Genomic DNA, 21,915 nt, shown 5'->3' with positions numbered 1-21,915 from the left:
GTAGACTGCTTCCGTATTAAAGTTACTAGGTATTAATGCGGACGAAAAAAGAAATTGTTGCATGTTTATTTACTTGCTTCAACTTTTTCTTCGATGCAGCTATTATTGATTGTTAACCGCAGTAAACTGGCTTTTATACTAATGTGCTCCCTATGGCCAGAAGCAAAGCTGAACAGCTTGTGCCAGTTTTTCTTAATGTTCGACTGTGTCAGGGCATTAGAGAGTGAATTACCCAGTATTGCCCAGTATGTTAACCCCTTACTGCGTAAGGTACATAGTATATGATACACACAACAGTTTCTTGTAGTCCATCAGAAAAAAAGTAGGAAACGACCACATATTCACCCGGACTTCTCAAGCATTGACGTTCATAGCAACTAGGCCTTCGAAATAATTTGAGTTATCTTTCGCTTAATAAATATATAGTGGCAGCTCTTCGAAATGTGAAAAAGTGCCGGAAGTGAAAGATTGTTCTATATATTATAATTTATTCCAAGTTATTGCGGCCTGTCAGGACTACAGCAGTAGTGGGGTGTTACAAAAATGAATAAAACAGCTAAAACGCAAGCGCTTTACACACTAAGTACAAAGCGAAATAAAAAGGAGAAGCTATCCTTCAGAACGCTTTCATATTAACATTGAAACAATATTCATTGGACTTTAAGAAAAAGCCTTAAAAGCAGCGATCGCGTTTCACAGTGCAAATAGTTCCAGTTTTCCAGGTTCAGGGGGAAAATATTCTTGAATAAGTCAGTGCGAGAATGAAAAGCTAAAATATCAAATTTATGGCTGTTCCTTGCAGGCGATAAGTAGGTAATTGGGGTATGCAAAGCGGTTTGAGTCAAAGATGTTGAACCAAAGGCTAGGTTATCTACTCGGCGCTATATGTTGAAGCTAGGTGGGGAAAAGACGACGCGTTTCAATCTTAACGGGGGAAAAAACGAATAGCTTCTCGTTGAATTGATTTTACTTGACTGATGTGGGACATCATATATTGACATGTCTACTTTTTTATTCGGTGACCACGTTTCACCACCTAACAAATGCCATCGCACAGCGCAGGACGCGCCTGCATGTATCGGAAGTTTCTCGAATGTCATCAATGGTTCTATCAGCTGTCTGTTGTCACCGAACCTTGTGTAATCTGATTTCATGTATGCGCTGCGCGAATAGTGTAGAACATTCTGGAAGACACGCGGGCACCAGCGATTACTCTGGAACCTTCGACGACTGATGTAAAAAAGCAGACGCGCTTGACCCGCTGATCAGATTTCGGCGATCGCCGACTGCATTCGCCGCTATCGTTGTGCTTAAGTGTGGCCTGTTCTTGTGGGCTCGCCCAATAAAAGTTAGTTTCGTCATTCATTGTATTACTAGCGTGTTCTTTACCGTCACTACTACCTGACATCTGGAGGAGGTGTTTTGCGGTCATGTACCGGACGCCCCCACAAAGCCTTGATCCAAGCTCGAACGCGGAAGACAACACCAATGCCGCCAAGAACCAGCGAGGTAGCCGTAGGCTGCAAGAATTGTCCCCGGAGCACGGAGTTTTGCCTCAGACGACCACGAAAATCGTCGCCAAGCCAACCCCAATGGCAGCCCCAGCGTCCCCCATCGCGCTGCAATAGCCCAGGGAGCCACCGACCTTCCATGGATCATCGACTGAAGATCCAGAAACCTGGCTGGAGTCTTACGAAAGAATCACCACATTCAACAGCTTGAACTCCAACGACAAGCTGCGGCATGTATACTTCGCCTTAAAAGACGCTGCCAGAACGTGGTTTGAGAACTGAGATTTGACCCTGACAACATGGGACCTGTTCCGCAATATCTTCTTGCAGACTTTACGAGTGCCCCGCGCAAGGAAAAACACCGAAGCTCTGCTAGAAGCCTGAGTGCAATTCTCTAGTGAGAGCATCGCGATCTTCACGGAGATGACTCGCCTGTTTAGACAAGCCGGCCCCTACATGCTAGAAAAGAAAAAAAAGTGCGTTTCTTGATGAGGGGTGTCAAACAAGAGCTTTCCACTATGAAACTGACCGTGCAGCTAACATTATTCGAGCATGTGCAGTGCTGTGCAATTGTGTCTTGATGAAAGTGACAGCTTGTTTGATGACATCGATGATGACAGCAGCAACAGCAGCAGTGACGATGACAATGGTGACAACCTCCCACAGTGAGGGTATAGCGTATAACGTACCTCCGTCGATGTGCTGCCCGGAATGGTTTTATTAGCTCATTGCGCAACATGGCAGCAGCACCAGCACTACAGCAGAAGGGTGCGGAGGTGGGTGTATGGGCAGAAGCACAGACAGCAGTCTGTCCTCCTGACAGACAGACTATGCTCATGAGGCCCACAGTCCATTTACGTTCCCAGATTTTTGTTAATGTTTCTGAAACGCGTCTTTGGGGTGATTAGGTGAAAAGTATTAGGCAGCCTTGCTGTTTGATGTATTGTTGGGACTTAGCACAATGTCCAATATATTGGACATTGGGCCTCTAGGGGTGTTTTTTCCGTCAGCAGACGGAATGGCGTAATTGGGGCCAGTGGCCGAAACAAGTAATTTAGCAACAAAAATCTACTTTTATTTGCGGCTGTTAGAATATGTAATTACAAACCAACAGGGTCAAACAAGATCCAAGATTATCAATCTCTTTGATTAGGAAGAGTGGACTTTCTCAAAGCATCGTCGCTCATTTGTGATGCAATATGAGTCATTAGGCCCATATGGCTAATAGAAAGAAGCAACCAACGTGAAGATGTTGCGGCTCTTAGTGAATAGCCTGTCGTTCTTTTATCAGATCTGCTTCAGATCAGATCGTATCAGATCATATCATATCAGATCTGGTTTTCGCGTAGTCTCTGTAAATGAGCTGTCCCTACTGGAGATGACTGCATTATTTCACTGTGATACTACGTGAGCCCCTTTCTGTTAGTAGCTTGGATAGAACACTTTGTGTTTATCAGCAGAATACCATAACTTCTCTGGGCAGCAGGCGTTTGCCAATTGATTTGCTGTTGCTGTTACTATTCATCTTGATGCCTTTCGCTACTGGCATCACCGACATTGTCATCGCCATCTAGACTGTCTTCCTGAGGCCCAAAGTGAATTTAGGTTCGCGGTTTTTGTTAAACTTTCTGAAATGCGTTTTTGGGGTTCACAGATGGGTGAAAACTGTTAGACGGTTTCGCTGTTTGATGCGTTGTTTGGGCTTTGCACAATGTCCAGTATATTGAACATTGGGCCTCTAGGGGGTCTTTTTTCCGTCAGCAGATGGAATGGTGTAGTTGGGGCTAGTGGCCGAAACGAATAATTTTGCAACAAAAATGAACTTTTATTTGTGGCTGCTGCAAATATGAAAGTACAAACCAGCAATGTCAAACAAGATCCAAGCTTATTAATCTCTTTGGTTAGGAGGAGTGGGATTTCTCTAAGCGTCGTCGCTCATTTGTGATGCAATAGGAAAGTTGACACTTCGTGCAAAAAAACGGTTTTATGCTGCAACCTTCCATTCTGCAGCGAGCAGCATTCGGAGGTCGGAAAGTCGTGGCAAATGACCGATTCCTTTTGATTATACTCGAAGAGGTCGCGGTGGAGCCCGCTTTGTGGGTGGCTGCCAGTAGGAGTCACTGTCGCTCTCTGTCGGAATTTGCCGTGCTTCAGTGACCAGAGCCTCTCCCACAGAGATGCGTAAATAAAAAATTACTACTGGAACATGTAGCTGAGTCGTTTTTGCTGCTCGCGCATATCTCTTCAGCACTGTAACCATGAGCTGCTTGAGGCCATGTCCGCGACCTGGAAAAAGCATCTTATGGTCCATTTCTTTACCCTGGCCTTTATTGAGTAATAGCTGATCATGAAATCGGCCTTGTCGACACCTGCCAAATTCTTATTTTACAAACACAATATCTGGCCTGGAAACATTCATGTGTTTCTTGCTGGACCATATGCGACACGTGTCTTCAGGATGCTTTTCGTGAACAGATGACATCAGTGTAACGACTTTGTCATCGTACCGTCGGACAAAAATTTGTTGCCCATCATCTCTCAACACCATCACCGATGTTCCTCGTCCATTAACTTTAAGCTTACTTTCACTAGAAGGGTTCGCACCTGTTGGCATTCGATTGTTCATCACTGGTTTGGTACCAGAGATGTCCTCCTCTGCCACTTTATCAAGCAACGGACCAGCCGTGTAGTATCTGTGAAAAGAGGTGTGTTCAAGGAGCGAGATTGGTTACAAGCCTGAGCACAGCTGGCTCTCCAATTAAAGAACTTCCTTGGTACAAAGTGGACTTCTTCCCTTGGTATATTTCAAAATCGAAAATGAGGCTACTTGGCGTCGCACGCAAGAAAGCTTTTAGGCCTTCGGGGTTGGATTTTCGAGGCACCAACTGTCCCAGCTGTGTTCGCCCACTGAATGGTATCATTTGTTCATCGATACTTAAGCACCCCTCATGAGGCAACTGAAGGCAGCCATTAAGGATGACTTTCACAAAAGGTCTAATTCGCCACAGCCTGTCTTTATCTTTTGCACGCACATCACGTTCAATGACAACCTTGAGCCTAGGACGTAGCTGGAAATACCAATTTCTTCATATTTTGTCTGCGATGACTGACACCCTGGTTTGCATTTCCCAATACATACGAATTTGGGGATATCCAAGACAAGACATGGTGATTGAAATTTAAAAAAATCAATCCTTGCGTAGATGTATTCAGGCTCTTCCCGCTTTCAACAACATGAACCGCGTTCATTGCCATTGACATTGCTTCAAAAAACTCATGAGGCAGGTGCTGCTTGAAGTAATGAAGTGGAGCCCAAAATTTACGGTCCCGCTTGTCGACGATGAGTTGGAATGTTGGCATCCCGGAATTACTCATGCTGCAAGCATATTAAGACGCGTGAAGGCGCATATTTCTTACCATCGTGCAAAAATAAAAGGCCAGCTGAAATATTAGTCTAAATATTCAGCGCTGTATCCTTTTGCAACTACGCTTTCTCTGCGGCCCTACGGTTGCCGAATTGGAGCTTGGTGTCGAAGGGGAGCCTTCATTCATTGTATCTTCATCTTCGGAACTCAACACATCGAGCGCCACCGATGGAGAAAAAGTGAGACCCTCAGCATGGTGGTCATCCTTGTCAGAGAGGTCCAAGTGGGAGGAGTGCTTCAATGCTATTCTCTCGCAAGGTTTGTTCAGCTGTTTCATCGTTCACACGGGGCTTGCTACCTAGAAAGAAAAATATATGTATCCTCAATACCAGAAGCAGGTAATTGCTTCAAATATCTGTTATTTGCTAAGTAGGTCCAACAGACTACACGTGTGTACTGTCATATTTTTGTTGTCATTGAGACCCAATGCCCAATATATTGGACATTGTAAAATAAACAACGCACTCGCGAAAACTACCGTATTCGTAGCTCAAATACGGGTTTATCTTTGTTCCTCGAGTTCGTACGAGCAAAACGAAGGCCTAAATATGCTTGATCACATGTTAAAAAAACATATAAATGCGCTTTATTCTTAGGCGGAAGCCGTAAAAGGCGCTCGTGATCAGTCCCACCATTTTCAACTCTCCTGGAAAGGCAGGAAACAGATCGACTTCGACCATAGTCAATAGATGGCAGCACCGGCCCTATTAGCTGGTGAATACAGCTGGGGTGTATTGCAGTATTCTTATGCTACAGGGAAATCTAAAAAAAAGACAAGAGTACATATTCGGACCAGTATGGTCGATGAAATGCTGAACTGTGCGATGTATATTATTTTTAATGCATAGATGCATCATATTTAAGCATGGCAGCTCCATACCACACCCTTGCTGCTCCGTGACTGTCGGTGATTCAATGAATTGATATACAAAAGATCATCATGCTGTCGTGGTTCGTGTAACCATGCAAATATTTTGTTAATTGCTAAGTGATGGCCTGAGAAAGGCGTTTAAAGAACACTTCGAAGGGGATATATAAAAGTGCACGAGCCAATGAGAACTTGAGCTCAACGAATGCAAATGCCATTCATAAAAAATCACGCGGTCATTAACATGCACGCTAATCGCCGCCTAAATTTAAATACCTGGCCAAGTTCTACGTTCCTGCCTATGTCGCTCAAGCAGAATCTGGTGGAATGTGACGACCTGCGCGTTTGCCGCTTTGCTGCCGCTGCTGTGCATTCTCCCCTGCTGCCATGCAGGCTAATATATCCAGCTACTGCTGTCGAGGGGGCGTGCGGGGCTTCTGCCGGTTGACGGTCCCTAAATATCAAATCAATACACAGTATGAAAAAATTTTGTGCTCACCCGTGCAGAACATTTATCGAATCATTAGGATAGGTGAGATCCCAGAAAAATAATCGCGCGCCCCCAAACTGCTGAAAAAGTAAACACCAAATTACGATAAAAGAAAATAAGAGACACCACAACACTTTCCCGTGCAAGTTAAGCCAAGCAGAAATATTCGTGCCAAGTGCAGGAGGAATTTATCACTGCGCACTTCATGTACCTTTGGTGATAGTTATGACCGTATAGAAAAAAGATTCGCTTGCCACCTATCTGTTGAGATTTACTGCCTTCCAATGTTCATTGATTCTTGCGTTTCCCATATGAATAAAAGCAAAAGCAAACACCGCGCGATCATCGCTGATGTTCAGATTCCACTGTTCAGGCATTAAGCAGAAGACAGAATGATTGTTTACTCACATTGTGCTTGGATTTCGCGGTTTCCATATTGTTCACCGCTTTCAAAATTTTTCTCTACAGAAAGTACACCTCGGCAGCCTAGATCTAATCAAATCAGGCAGCGTTAGGGGCAAACGTACATTAAATGCGGGTCACGGAACCAATCGGCTGCTTTCGTGTAGCCGACATCTCACGTCTGCACAACGAAATGGATAGAACGCGGAGTGGTGCACGTGTGGCTGTGGCTCGAAAAATGGAAATATTTCAGGTTACATTCAAGTGGGGTTCAAGCATTTATTCGTCCGAAGATTACAAAAGAATTTTGCTTACAGTAAGCAGCGTACAAAATTTCTTTTAATAAGCGTATATATGTAAAATAAAGTTCTTATATAGCTACTTTAGGAGTAAAAATAACAAGCAATACAAGCTTCCGACAAAGGTGAACGCTGCTGATTGGGCTGTTTGAAATACGTCGCGCATTCCCGCCCCCCTTCGCAAAAATGCCATGTCAATTTCACGTGCTCGCTTTGTAATAATTTTAGCTGAGAATTGTCTTACGTTATCGAGCGCCTAGGACATCTTATTAGTAAAATAAAGCCCGAGGTAGTTATGCTCCACTGCCCAATGTAATGAAGTAGTTTCCCAACAGTCGTTAAACAGACAGGGAGATTAACGTCTTCGAAGGATAGAACAGCCATTTTGTTGAAGTTTATGTTCGTTCTCTACTTTTCACAACGTCTACAAAGCCCATAAAAATAATTTAGTGAATGATGTTCATCAGGTGATGCAATTGTATTGACACATCTTTAAAATACAGTCATAAGCATATGGACGTATCTTCGTGGAAACTGAAGCAGGCAGTTCAATAATGTACATCAAGAGAAGGAGGTGCCGAGAAACAAACCCTGCGCTGCACCGAATGACAAATGTGCTACTGTAGTTTTGAATGAGTTGGATTTTCACAAATCATATTCCTGAAACGTGAGTACGAGAAATATCACTATTTATTTACTACTTATTAGCTTACTATGGTGTTTTATTGGAGAAATATATTTTGGAGGTACTGTAATGTAAACATTGTTTTCTGCCAGATATCATACGACCTGTAGTTATGGGTTGTACTGCGGACGAGAGTAGGTATGTGCTTTCTCGTAAACCGAAGAAAAAGAGCGATGGCAAAATATAATACTTGTACTGGCTCTTTCTTGTCGCCAGTATTGATCTAAAATATGGAAGGAAGTGAAGATGCCAGCCGTGTTTACGATGAAGATAACGTTGCGCCTGTCGATTTCCAGAAGCTGTTGACAACAGCAGCAGTAAATAACCCTCGAAAGAAGAAGAGCAAAGAAATAACTAGCGCAAAAAGAAAGAACAACGAAGTTGGACATTCGAGGACACGCGGCAGAGGAATTCTTGTTGGCGGCGTAAGGCGAGCTGCTCTTCGGGCCTATTGTCCTTCAGCGTTTTTTGAACATTGGTCTACAGGACAACGAGGTCCTCGGACTTTACAAAAGGAGCAAGGTTTACTTTAGGCCTGCGTCAAACTCCTAAGGACTATGCAAAGCAGAAATTAAGCTAAAACCAGGCTTCTAAATCATCCGACCTTGATATTGAGGCTACCAATACGTCAATCAAAAATCTCAAGAAATTCGAATGAAATGTGTACTGGCTATAGTTTTGCGATATACACCGCATTTGTTCAAGCGCTGTGTCATTTCTTGTAGTGTTTCTACTATTGCAAGTATTCTGCAATTGTCTTTTTCATTGTCACGAGAACTGCCCGTAACGGCATGTCGCATCACACGTGATACGCGGTCATTTTGGCTCAAGAATTGAAACCGAGTCTTTAGAAAAGTAAAGCTGAGTTAGGCACATATGGCGTAAACATATGCTCATTACATCTTTTCGCAAGAAGATAAACATTTACGCACTCAGAGGCTAAATGTTGATGTATAGTTCTGAACATTTCGACCACATGTTTCATGATATAATCGCAAAGTATTGACTAGCCACTCAGCCAATCAGTGACTTGCGCAAGACGAATTTCATAGCCTTCTATAAGTTGCAAGAAGAATAAGCCTTCTCTGGACATCTTTCTTTAAAGCAAAAGTAGAAGATAGCCTGCAGGAGCGTCGGTAGCTTTACTGCAGACCGTGACTGATGTTGCCTTATCGACAAAGAACCAAAATTAAGCTATAATGAAGGCCTTTAAATCATCCGACCTTGATATTGAAGCTACCAATACGTCAATCAAAAATCTCAACAAATTCGAATGAAACGTGTACTGGCTATAGTTTTGCGGAATACACCACATTTGTTCAGGCACTGTGCCAATTTTCTTTCGTCTTTCTACTATTTGTTGCAAGTATTCTGCAATTTTATTCTATATTTCATTGTCACGAGAACCGCCCGTAACGGCATGTCGCCTCACACGTGATACGCGGCCATTTTGGCTCAAGAATTGCAACCTAGGCTTTAGAAAAATAAAGCTGATTTAGGCATATGTGGCCTAAACATATGCTCATTATATATTTTCGCCAGAAAACAGATATACGCACTCAGGGGCTAAAGGCTGATGTATGGTGCTGAACATTTAGGTCAAATGTTTCATAAAATAATCGCAGAGCATTGACTATTCACTCAGCCAATTAGTGACTTGCGCAAGACGAATTTCATAGCCTTCTATAAGTACAGAAGAATAAGCTTTTTCTGGACATCTCTCTTTAAAGCAAAAGTAGAAGATAGCCTACAGGAGCGTCGGTAGTTTTACTGCAGACCGTAGCTGATGTTGCATTACCGACAGAGATGGGCTCGCGCGGTCGTCGCATCTTCATGCTCGCCAGTGGCTCGTGAAGCCGCTTCTCTTTGAAGACAATGCGGTTTCGTAGCTAGGCTGTTTTGAGAGTAATGGCCTGTAATCGTTGCCTTAACCTCATCGCAAATTGAATGTTTGCACCGAAATAATGAGCGCCATTATGCGTTGCCCGATCTCTGAGGACGTCGAGAAAGGGCACGCAAGGGTAAGGAGCTTACTAACTTCGTTTCCTTAAACCGTGCGAAATTTTATCGAACGTATTTAGTGCGGCAAGGCGGCATACAAGGCTATTTGAAGAGTGCCAGTGTGCCCTGCTAATAAGCGCATACGCCGGTAGAATGGTAGCTTTGCGCATAAGCGGTCTGGAGACAGTTGATCGCCTAGTGACATTTAATGACCTGATCTATCAGGGACGCCTGTGATGAAGGCTCCGGAATGGCCTTGCACTGAAGCTGAAGTCCTGTGGCCTTCTCCACATGACCTTGGTAGCAGCGGCCCTTATCTCGGGCTCTGCTCAGGCTGAGTAGCAAGACGCCATTATAATCACTCAGGCGAAGCTGTGGGCAGTCTTCAATGGACGTACCGCAACAAGGTATCGCAGTGAAGCGTAGAATTTCCTAGAAGCAATCAGCAAAAGGAGAACAAGGTGAAAGCGGGAGCCAACGTTTCGACAAGTGGACTTGTCTTCTTCAAGGCGACATATTCTTTCCTCGGCACAGTCGCATATGTTGCCTATGCATTTGTCGCCTAAGCATATGTCGCCTTGAAGAAGACAAGTCCACTTCTCGAAACGTTGGCTCCCGCTTTCACCTTGTTCTCATTTTGCTCATCGTCTTGAATTTCCATCTCCCACCTTTCCCTTGTTTTCCTAGACGCAATGAGTGGTTTCGCGCACCACGAAGACAGCTATGATTAGGGTGTTGCTTACTAAGCTAGGCGCAGGCGGCAATTAGTCATCATGGTGCGGAGATGTGCGTTGCCAGAAAGCTGTGGGCACCGGAAGCACCCGCCCTTGTTTTAAGACAATAGTCGGATTGGCACGGAAATTCGCAGTGAAACGAAACACTCATTATACGGCATAGACAAGTGGGGAAAATGTATGCTAAATGAAAAAATCACGAAAAATTATCAGCATTTTTCCAACTGCTAAACAGGTGAACTAGGAGGGTTAAAACTCTTCCTTCCTAAGAGTGACAAGTGCTGTTAGTTACCTAGAACGCATATGGTAGCGTGTAGAGTTTAGATCAGATGTCACGAAGATTCGCGGCGACTGGAATAGTTACAATACATTATTATATTAGTGCTAATTCAAGAGCGCATGTCACCGCGGCAGGACGAATCTTTAAAGTACCTACTTTCCTCAGAGCGCGGTGAATCCCTGTGGCTCGATCCTGTTTGGGGAAGTTCAGAGCTTCTCCGGTTATGTGATTCGGAAGATTCGCACAGGGCTCTAAAAGTTGCCCTTTCATTATTGCCAGAACAATTATATGGACAGCTCAGGCACATTTCTGCCGTCGACGTCGCCTTGGTGTACCGTATAAAGAACAAGAGCAATAACATCGTCCGTCGGATGAGTAGACGATGGTAGTTCAATCTCGCGGGCGCAAGGGCGGAAAACGGGGAGGAAGCGTGCTGTCTTCCGTCGGGCGCGAGGCACCGGGCGGAGACGTGGGAGGGTGAACGGGAGGCGTTTTACACCATCGGCTTTTCCTTATGGCGCGGCCGTGCGAGCCTCTTCTTTAAAGCGATCTGCGATGAGCACCGAGTCTGGGTGCTCCGGGGGCTCATAGCTTTGTGTGCTCTGTGTTCCCGCTGCTTAGTTCGTGTTGAAGTGAGAGGCAGCAAGAAGGTCCATGCGCTCGCTGCTCCCAGCGCTCCTCCTCACTCCAGTGTTTTGATGAGTGTCCGCGCTCATCGATTAAAATGTGTTTAGGTTCCCCTGTGCGCGCGTGACACCGTGCTTCTTAATTTAGGTAGTCGGCAAATGCTTACGAGCTTATACTGTCATTAAGCTTTACTTCCTATAGCTGCCTACTAACTTGCTGTCGCAATGGATGCTTGTGGGCATTCTGGGCGAAGCTACGACTTTTCTTTTTTCTCATGGCTTAATCAGTTGGCACTTGTGACGCTGACACGGCAGCGCCGTTCTATTCTACGCTAGCTATTTTAACTTCTAACTATTCCTATCGCTCGCAGCTATCTCTGGCACCGCTGCGCAACGTGGGCCTGCTCCGGCCGAAGGCTTCTCGTCCCCGCAGGCAACCCACGCTGCGAGAACTCTTGCTCGAGGCTCAAGTGAAGGAGCAAGACCTCGTGGTACGTTTTCTCTACACCTGTTTAGTTGGATTGCACCTATAGGCCGAGGAACCGGTCGCAGCGCAAACACGTTGTATTGGTGTGCACTGACCCTTGGCACGACCTCGATACCTCGTGGTCGGGCCGATACGAAAGCTCTGCGCGATGACGGGAGAACACCCGCAGGCATTGTTGGCACAACAGAAGAACGCTGGAAGTGTGTTGCATAAGAATGTGAAACAGTGCCTTGGCCAAAAGCATTAACGGCATTTTCGTTCATTTCGGTTTCTCAATTTCCGAAAATCATTTACAACATAACCAGCTTAATAACGTAGCCTCCAGTGTAGAGGCGTTATCGCCTGTCATTCCATAATTTATAGTTAGCTTGTCCGCCAGAACGTGCAGTGATTCCAGATGGAGGTGTAATGTTGACGTCCTGTAGAGACTGCACTAGCGTTCAACCTTCAGTTCCTGTGGTCAAGTGCTTTTCCATACGTTGTCAGCTCGTGCCGCACTGGGCACGTTTCTTGCAATACATGGTTTCGCCAAGCTACTCGTACCCCCGTCCCCCTCTCTTGGTTGTATATATATATATATATGCGTGTATGTGTGTGTGTAAAAGAAAACAATGGGACTTGCCTTGTATGGCAATGACGAACGCATATCTCGTGTGCACAGGATAGGCAAATTCACACCATTAAAGCGTCCTCGCCGTAATCAGTTCACTTTTCGCATACGCGTCGTGTCGCCTTGCTGAAGTCCTGGTGTACTGACACACCGCAGGATCTGAATTTGCTTCTAGCAGGCAAAATGCTCTCACTGGACTTGAAAGAAAAAAAAAGGAATTTACTATGGCAGGCCGACACTTTCCTGGTGTGAATTTGCCTTGCCTGTGCGCACGAAATATGCGTCCGTCATTGCTATCCAAGGCAAGTCCTATTGGTCCGTTGTTCATATATATATGCCGACATGTGCCTACTGAGATGCTGCCCTTTTTGTGAAAGAAGCGAGCGCATCGTGCACGTTATTATCATTTTAAACGCGAGCAACGGCATGGGGCTCTGTGCCGCAGAGAACCCGGTGGCGGACTCTTCCGATTCGTTCGGGAGCGAAAGCTTCCGCGTTTATCTACGTATGTGTATATATGTACACCTATACATATACCGCATATACATGTACGTATATTCGTTTTCGCGGGTTTCCGTTTCCGTTAATTGCAGTGCGCGCAACTCCTAATTTGCGTGCACTGCAAGTTCGGACGTCAAGAGGGACGCCGATAGGTTCTCCGCGCGAAGTGCAGAAACAATGTCTAACTGAACGCAGGGAGACGCTTACGCCGTAGCTTAAAGAAGGCGTCGTATAAGCGCTTTCCAACCATAGAGGAAGGCCGCTTCTAAGGTAGGCTATTTTACGCGCGGCTCAGAACTATTCTCTGATCGCCCGTCTCGCCACTGAGGATTTGCCTTTGGGCGAAAGTCTCCGTCACTGTGCCCTCCTCACATCCGACGTCTCAGCCTTGCACGGCGCATCAGCACCAGTTTCGTCTCGTTCGGAAAGACTTCTCCAATGCATAAGACAGGCAGCGGAGTACGTGAACGATTTGGTATATACCTCCCTCCATACGCGACTAGTGAATTGGCGGTAAGCGCTGAAAGTTTTTTTTAAATTTTCTTATTTGCTTTTTTTTCCACACTACTTTTAAGTGTTGTTCAATTCCACTAAAAAAATATATCGTGTATCTAGCTGCGTTCATGGCCGCTTGCGTACGGGTGACTCCGAAACAACGATGTCAGAACCATTGAGAAATACTATGCTGTGTCACCTGCCGCGATCATTAGAACCCGTATACCGCAGATAATTCAAGCGTGTTTTCAGGCATTAGAGATATACTAGATGGACTTAAATTGACTCTACCTACATGCCTCGCGCTGTCTTTCTAGTGAGAATCCTCCCCCCCCCCCCCCAAAAAAAAAGTAATTGCAGTGCTAAAGGAAGAGAAGAAGTGACGAGAAGGTTTGCGGTGTCACGCAAACAATAAGAAAAAATAACGTAATGACAACAGTTGCAAAGTTCACATACAGATTGCCATCAATTAAAGAAAGCGTAGTTTGCATCCATTTATTTGTTCTACATTTACACTTATATTAGCTTTCGCGGGTTTCCGTTTGTACTCCTGTAGATCACGAGCATGTATTCGCAACTGAAAAGTTGTCGGTACACTGCTAGGGATTGCCTAGCCGGGTGCACGGCTGTCTGCGCACGTGTGATTCCAGAACTACGAGGCCAGAAGTGTTTAGAAATCGTTCTATATTAGGAAAACACATCTGTCGCGGATAAATCAAATAAGTCTTTAGGCACGTAGGGCCCTCTGGGCTGTACTTGTCGGCGATGAGGTAGCCTCGCCGCCTACGGAATTATGTTATGTCGAATGCTCGGTTGCGATAGTCGGAAATTCGAATCCTTCTATAATTTTGTTTTTACTTTGACGATGGGGAGCTTGAAATTCACCTCCTCCAGTGCACTACATCAGCAGGCTTGGAGTGACGCCTGAGACCGGCAGAAGATGCCGAGAGCGAGTAGGGCTATATTAATCCAGGTACAACCAAATTAGGAAGGCGCACTAAGCTTCAACAAAGACACTCCCTCGCCAGAACAGGAATTGGCCTCCCTGGTGCGGTATTCGGCCACTAGCTTCCAAACGATTCCTGCAATTAACCCATGACCCTCAGTCCCCAGCAGCTGCGGAGCACCTGACCAAGGCGGCGGTCAGACCTGTAACGCAGCAGAGGGTTCTAAGAATCTCTGGGTCCGGACTGGCCGCCAATCGAAACTGACTCTGTCAACCTTTAATTGCCGAACTCTGTCGAGTGAGGCTAGCTTAGCAGGACTCTTTGAGGAACTATCAGACATTGTTTGGGATATCATCGGCCTTAGTGAGATTAGAAGAACTGGTGAGGCTTATACATTGCTTGCGGAAGAAGGTATTCATTATCCTCATATTATTGCGGAACAGAATAATATGAGGATAATGAATACCTTCTTCCGCAAGCGGGACAGCCGAAAGTGGACCTGGAGGAGCCCGAACGGCGAGACCAGAAATGAAATAGACTACATACTCTGCGCTAACCCTGGCATCATACAAGATGTGGACGTGCTCGGCAAGGTGCGCTGCAGTGACCACAGGATGGTAAGAACTCGAATTAGCCTAGACCTGAGGAGGGAACGGAAGAAACTGGTACATAAGAAGCCGATTAAGGAGTTAGCGGTAAGAGGGAAAATAGAGGAATTCCAGATCAAGCTACAGAACAGGTATTCGGCTTTAACTCCGGAAGAGGACCTTAGTGTTGAAGCAATGAACGACAATCTTGTGGGCATCATTAAGGAGTGTGCAATGGAAGTCGGTGGTAACTCCGTTAGGCAGGATACCAGCAAACTATCGCAAGAGACGAAAGATCTGATCAAGAAACGCCAATGTATGAAAGCATCTAACCCTACAGCTAGAATAGAATTGGCAGAACTGTCGAAGTTAATAAACAAGCGTAAGACAGCTGACATAAGGAAGTATAATATGGATAGAATTGAACATGCTCTCAGGAACGGAGAAAGCCTAAAAACAGTGAAGAAGAAACTAGGAATTGGCAAGAATCAGATGTATGCGTTAAGAGACAAAGCCGGCAATATCATTACTAATATGGATGAGATAGTTCAAGTGGCTGAGGATTTCTAAAGAGATTTATACAGTACCAGTGGCACCCTCGACGATAATGGAAGAGAAATTAGTCCAGAGGAATTCGAAATCCCAAAGGTAACGCCGGAAGAAGTAAAGAAAGACTGGGAGATATGCAAAGGGGGAAGGCAGCTGGGGAGGATCAGGTAACAATAGATTTGTTGAAGGATGGTGGACAGATTGTTGTAGAGAAACTGGCCACGCTGTATACGCAATGCCTCATGACCTCGAGCGTACCGGAATCTTGGAAGAACGCTAACATAATCCTAATCCATAAGAAAGGGGACGCCAAAGACTTGAAAAATTATAGACCGATCAGTTTACTGTCCGTTGCCTACAAACTATTTACTAAGGTAATTGCAAATAGAATCAGGAACACCTTAGACTTCTGTCAAGCAAAGGACCAGGCAGGATTCCGTAAAGGCTACTCAACAATAGATCATATTCACACTATCAATCAGGTGATAGAAAAATGTGCGGAATATAACCAACCCTTATATATAGCTTTCATTGATTACGAGAAAGCGTTTGATTCTGTCGAAACCTCAGCAGTCATAGAGGCATTACGGAATCAGGGTGTAGACAAGCCGTATGTCAAAATACTGAAAGATATCTATAGCGGCTCCACAGCCACCGTAGTCCTCCATAAAGCAAGCAACAAAATCCCCAATAAAGAAAGGCGTCAGGCAGGGAGATACGATATCTCCAATGCTATTCACAGCGTGTTTACAGGAGGTATTTAGAGACCTAGATCGGGAACAATTGGGGATAAAAGTTAATGGAGAATACCTTAGTAACTTGCGCTTCGCTGATGATATTGCCTTACTTAGTAACTCAGGGGACCAATTGCAATGCATGCTCACTGACCTGGAGAGGCAAAGCAGAAGAGTGGGTCTAAAAATTAATCTGCAGAAAACTACAGTAATGCTTAACAGTCTCGGAAGAGAACAGCAATTTACAATGGGCAGCGAGGCACTGGAAGTCGTAAGGGAATACATCTACTTAGGGCAGGTAGTGACGGCTGATCCGGATCATGAGACGGAAATAATCAGAAGAATAAGAATGGGCTGGGGTGCGTTTGGCAGGCATTCTCAGATCATGAACAGCAGGTTGCCATTATCCCTCAAGAGAAAAGTATATAATAGCTGTGTCTTACCAGTACTCACCTACGGGGCAGAAACCTTCAGGCTTACGAAAAGAGTTCTACTCAAATTGAGGACGACGCAACGAGCTATGGAAAGAAGAATGATAGGTATAACGTTAAGGGATAAGAAAAGAGCAGATTGGGTGAGGGAACAAACGCGAGTTAATGACATCTTAGTTGAAATCAAGAAAAAGAAATGGGCATGGGCAGGACATGTAATGAGGAGGGAAGCTAACCGATGGTCATTAAGGGTTACGGACTGGATCCCAAGGGAAGGGAAGCGTAGCAGGGGGCGGCAGAAAGTTAGGTGGGCGGATGAGATTAAGAAGTTTGCAGGCATGACATGGCCACAATTAGTACATGACCGGGGTTGTTGGAGAAGTATGAGAGAGGCCTTTGCCCTGCAGTGGGCGTAACCAGGCTGATGATGATGATGATGATGATGATGATACATTGCCGAATAACGGCCATGTCCTCTGCTATAGAGGTCTCGCAGATAAGAAGCAATACGGGGTAGGATTCCTAATCCATAAGGACATAGCGGGCAACAATGACGAATTCCACAGAATCCATGAGAGGGTAGCTGTAGTCGCAATGAAACTTAATACGTGGTATAGATTAAAGGTAATACAAGGCTACGCTCCAACATCCAGTCACGATGATGATGAAGTGGATATTGAATTAGCGATGGAAAAAGTACAAACTTAGTATACTGGAGTAATGGGCGACTTCAATGCAAAAGTGGGAAAAAAGCAGGCTGGTGAACACGGAATTCGCAACTACGGCACCGATTCTAGGAACGATAAGGGAGAGGTGCTGATAGAATTCGCAGAAAGTAATAATTTTCGAATATTGAACACATTTTTCAGGAAGCGTAGCAACAGAAAGTGGACTGGAAAAGCCGTAACGGTGAAAGTAGAAATTAAATTGATTTCGTACTTTCTGCTGATCCCAGCATAATGCCAAACATGGAGGAAACATAATGCTTGGAAAACTGGCGGCTCTCTATACGAAGTGTCTGTCCATAATGCCATAGTGCAGGATGTAGAAGTGTTAGGTAGGGTAAAGTGCAATGATCATAGGTTAGTGAGGGCTAGGATTCCCCTCAATTTGAAGAGAAAGAGTAAAATTGGTCATGAAGAAATAGGTGAATCTAGAGGCAGTAAGGGTAACAGCGAACAAATTCAGGCTGGTACTTGCAAAAAAATCTGCAGCTTTAGAGAAGAGAGATGAAGATGACATAGAGATAATGAATGGAACTGTAACTAGGCTGGCTTCAGATGCAGCAACTGAAGTGGGAGGCAAGGCGCCAAGGCAACCAGTTGGCAAGCTCTTCCAAGTAACAAAGGACGCAATAAAGAAACGACAAAAAATGAAACTGTCAAAGGCAAGAGATAAGATAGAATTCGCGGAACTGTCAGAACTGATCAACAAGGTGAAAATAAGTGATATTCGAAACTATGACGTCAGAAAGACTCAAGAAGCGGTAAAAGAATGGTCGCACCCTGAAATCAGTGAGAAAGGAACTTCGCATAGAACAAACCAAGATGTATGCAATGAAAGATAGGCAGGGTAATATCATCAGAAATCACGAAGATATAGTAAAAGAGGCGGTAGAATTCTATACTGATTTGTACGGTACCCAGAGGAGTCAGGATACCTCCATTAGAAACAGTAATGAACAGGATACAGAAACTCCTCCTATAGCTAGCGATGAGGTCAGAAGGGCCTTGCAAGACATGAAGCGAGGAAGAGGGACAGTTGAAGATGGAATAGCACTCGATTTAATCAAAGATGGAGGAAACATAATGCTTGGAAAACTGGTGGCTCTCTATACGAGGTGTCTGTCGACTGCAAGGGTCCCAGAAAACTCGAAGAATGCAAGCATTTTACTAATCCAAAAAAGGGAGATGTTAAAGAATTGAAAAATTATAAGCCCATTAACTTACTCCCAGTATTATATAAAATATTTAACAAAATAATATCCAATAGAATAAGGGCAACACTAGAATTTAGTCAACCAAGGGAACAGGCAGTTTTCAGAAAGGGATACTCTACAATGAATCACATCGATATCATCAATCAGGTAATCGAGAAATCCACCGAGTACAATCAGCTTTTATATATGGCTTTCATGGATTACGAAAAGGCATTTGATTCAGTAGAGATACCAGAAGTCATCGAGGCATTACGTAATTAGGTAGCACAGACTGCTTACGTAAATATCCTGGAAAATAACTACAGAGATTCCACAGCTACCTTAATACTACTCAAGAGAAGCAGGAAAATACCTATAAAGAAAGGGGTCAGATAGGGAGACCCAATCTCTCCAATGATATTCACTGCGTGCATGGAAGAAGTATTCAAGCTAAACTGGGAAGGTTTAGGAGTAAGGATCAACGGCGAATATCTCAGCAACCTTCGGTTTGCCGATGACATTGTTCTATTCAGCAACAATGCAGACGAGTTACAACAAATGATTGATGACCTTAACAGAGAGAGTTAAAGAGTAGGGTTGAAGATTAATATGCAGAAGACAAAGATAACGATGAATAGCCGGGTAAAGGAACAAGAGTTCAAGATCGCCAGTCAGCCTTTAGAGTCTGTGAAGGAGCACGTTGCCCAGTTCAAATAATCACCGGGAACCTTTATCATGAGAAGGAAATTCATCGAAGTATAAAAGTGGGTTGGATCGCATACGGTGGACATTGTCAGATATTGAATGTAAGCTTACCGTTATGATTGAAGACGAAGGCATTCAATCAGTGCATTTTACCAGTGCGGACATATGGGGTAGAGGCTTGGAGACTGACAAAGAAGCTTGAGAACAAGTTAAGGACCACAAAAAAGAGCGATGGAACGAAGGTTCCAAGACATAACGTTAAGAGACAGAAAGAGAGAGGTTTGGATCAGAGATCAAACGGGTATGGTTGATATTCTAATGGAGATCAATAGAAAAAAATGGAGCTGAGCAGGTCATGTAATGCGCCGGTTAGATAACTGTTGGACCATAAGGGTTACAGAACGGGTACCAAGAGAAGGGAAACGCAGTCGAGGATCGCAGACTAGGTGGGGCGATGACTATATATATATATATATATATATATATATATATATATATATATATATATATATATATGCGTGTGTGTGTGCGTGTGTGTGTGTGTGTATGTGTGTGACCAACAAATCAATGCATATTACTTAAAAACGTCTCCCCGTATACTAACCTCATGACATCTATGGAATCGAGCTCGTTTGAGCACTTTTTAGCAGTTTTCGTCGGCAGAATTCTTGCCAAAGTCGGTTTCTCTCATATAATAATCATGACATTTCAGCTTTGGATAATGGAATACGAGTGTAAAAGGTTTGAAAACGTGCCCCACGAACTGTAGCTCGTTGAACTTAATATATGAAATGTTGATCCGAACATCCTGAAGTGGATAGAATGCTTCCTGACTAACCACACCCTGTATGTAATAGCTAGTAATTGTTCCTCACAAATCTGGGTATTTATATCTGGCGTTCCTCAATATTCAGTAGTAAGCAGGCCCGTTACTCTCTTGAATCTATAGTAATGACCTTTCAGATACACGCAACTCTTCTGGTAAGTTATTTTCTGATGACTGTCATGTACCGTAGAACAAACAGTGAAACTTAAAACTACTTTTTTGTAACCAATCTTGGATGTATCTCTAACTGGTAAAGTACTTGACTAATGACCCTTAACAGAACCAAGTGTATAAACATGACAGTCTCACGTTCTTCAAAATTTTTGAACTTTTTGACTGCAGTGTGAATGAAACCAAACTCAAATAAGTTAGTACTTTTAAATACCTTGGTATTCATATAACAAATGATTTACCCTAGCACTCCGACATAACTTACGTAACTAGCAGTGCTAGTTTTACTGTAGGTTGCCTACGCCAAAATTTCGTCAATCCCGACGCCATAAGTTCATGCTTTATCAAACAGTATTCCGTACAAAGCTTGAATACGCTTCAGCGATACGAAACTACGCTCAACCTACGCCACTATATTATAATCCGTTCAGAACCGATAAACTTGGTATATTCTGAGCACTTCTGATCGCACTTCTGGGTCAAAGCAACGAAGTCAGGTCTCGGGCTCTCACGCTTGGTAATGATAATTTCCCGTCTTTTAAATTTTTGTAAGATTTGTTTTTGCAATAGCGATTTCATGGGCTCGCCAGGCGAATTTTGGTAAACGTCGCCGCCGTCGGCGTTGCCGTGCGGCTTAGTATATATTTAAGTATATGTACGCTACATATCTGTATGTGCCGTTATATGAATGCTATGCTATTCAATCACCAGGTTGCTCAAACCAGGTCTTAGATACTTGAGTATATTGTTCCTCAGAATGTTCAAAATGGGGGCCCACGAACATGTCTGGAAACATGACATTCACAGCGCATGGCCTTTGTTTTATATCTTCTTTGACTGTTAAGCGTTAAACGTGCAAAACAATGAGCGCTCACACCTGAAAGAGATGTAATTTTACTGGCGCGCCTCTTTATACGAGCAGCATAGGGGTGCACGTGGGGTGCCATCACTGGCGCTACACGACATGCTAAAGCGTTTCGGTGTGCCAGAAATTTTGGCACACCTGAGTAAGGTTAAGGGACCGTCTGATGAGTTCAAGCACGACGCTCCGGGGCTATGTCTGGCCTGAATCGATGCAGTGTCAAATCGTCTGAAGACGACTTAGGTACCTGTCGTGGTGTCTTCAGTAGTATAGCAGCCACCACACTGCGATCTATTGAGTCAGTGCTTTGGCCTTACGGCTAAACAGCCATTTTTTTGTACTCAAGCGCCACTTCAGGAGTCCATCAGGCAACCTACCTACTAGTCATCTCGTGCTCACCTACTAAATAACTTAGCCAGCCCTTTCTGCCGAACTAATGTAATTTTATATTCTTCTTTGCTGATGACAAATACAGAGTGTAATCACCTTTTTGCCCCGTTGGTGCCACAAATGACCCTCGTCCTGAGAACTTCAAGAGTGTTCGAGAGAAGTTCCTTGCCACGGTCGCTCAAAAGGACGCGAAAGGCTCCATGCTGTGAGTAGATAGCTTGAAGGAAGAAGGCAGCTACTTCCGAAGCAGTCCCTAAGCGGAGACAGGTAGTTCCCGCGTACCGCGTCAAGTGATCCACAGCAGTGACAATCCATCGGTTACCGTCTGTAGTGGCCGGGATATGGCTGTAAAGGTCAATGCCGACGACAGCGAACGGTTCT

General features: G+C 44.4%; 1 protein-coding gene across 3 annotated transcripts in view; it reads left to right on the top strand.

Moving 5' to 3' along the window:
- The window catches only part of LOC142572799 (uncharacterized), an 87,134-nt gene that overhangs the window by 36,411 nt on the left and 28,808 nt on the right, over nt 1-21,915 (top strand). For all 3 annotated transcript variants that reach the window (XM_075682163.1, XM_075682164.1, XM_075682161.1), the window contains one exon: nt 11,693-11,812. In XM_075682163.1, coding sequence (XP_075538278.1) covers nt 11,693-11,812 — 120 coding nt within the window. The remainder of the gene's footprint in view (nt 1-11,692; nt 11,813-21,915) is intronic.

This window comes from Dermacentor variabilis, chromosome 2 (genome assembly GCF_050947875.1).
Source record: "Dermacentor variabilis isolate Ectoservices chromosome 2, ASM5094787v1, whole genome shotgun sequence".
Classification (NCBI taxonomy): Eukaryota; Metazoa; Arthropoda; class Arachnida; order Ixodida; family Ixodidae; genus Dermacentor; species Dermacentor variabilis.
Note: the sequence above shows the minus strand (reverse complement) of the source record. Positions and strands in the feature narration are given on the sequence as shown.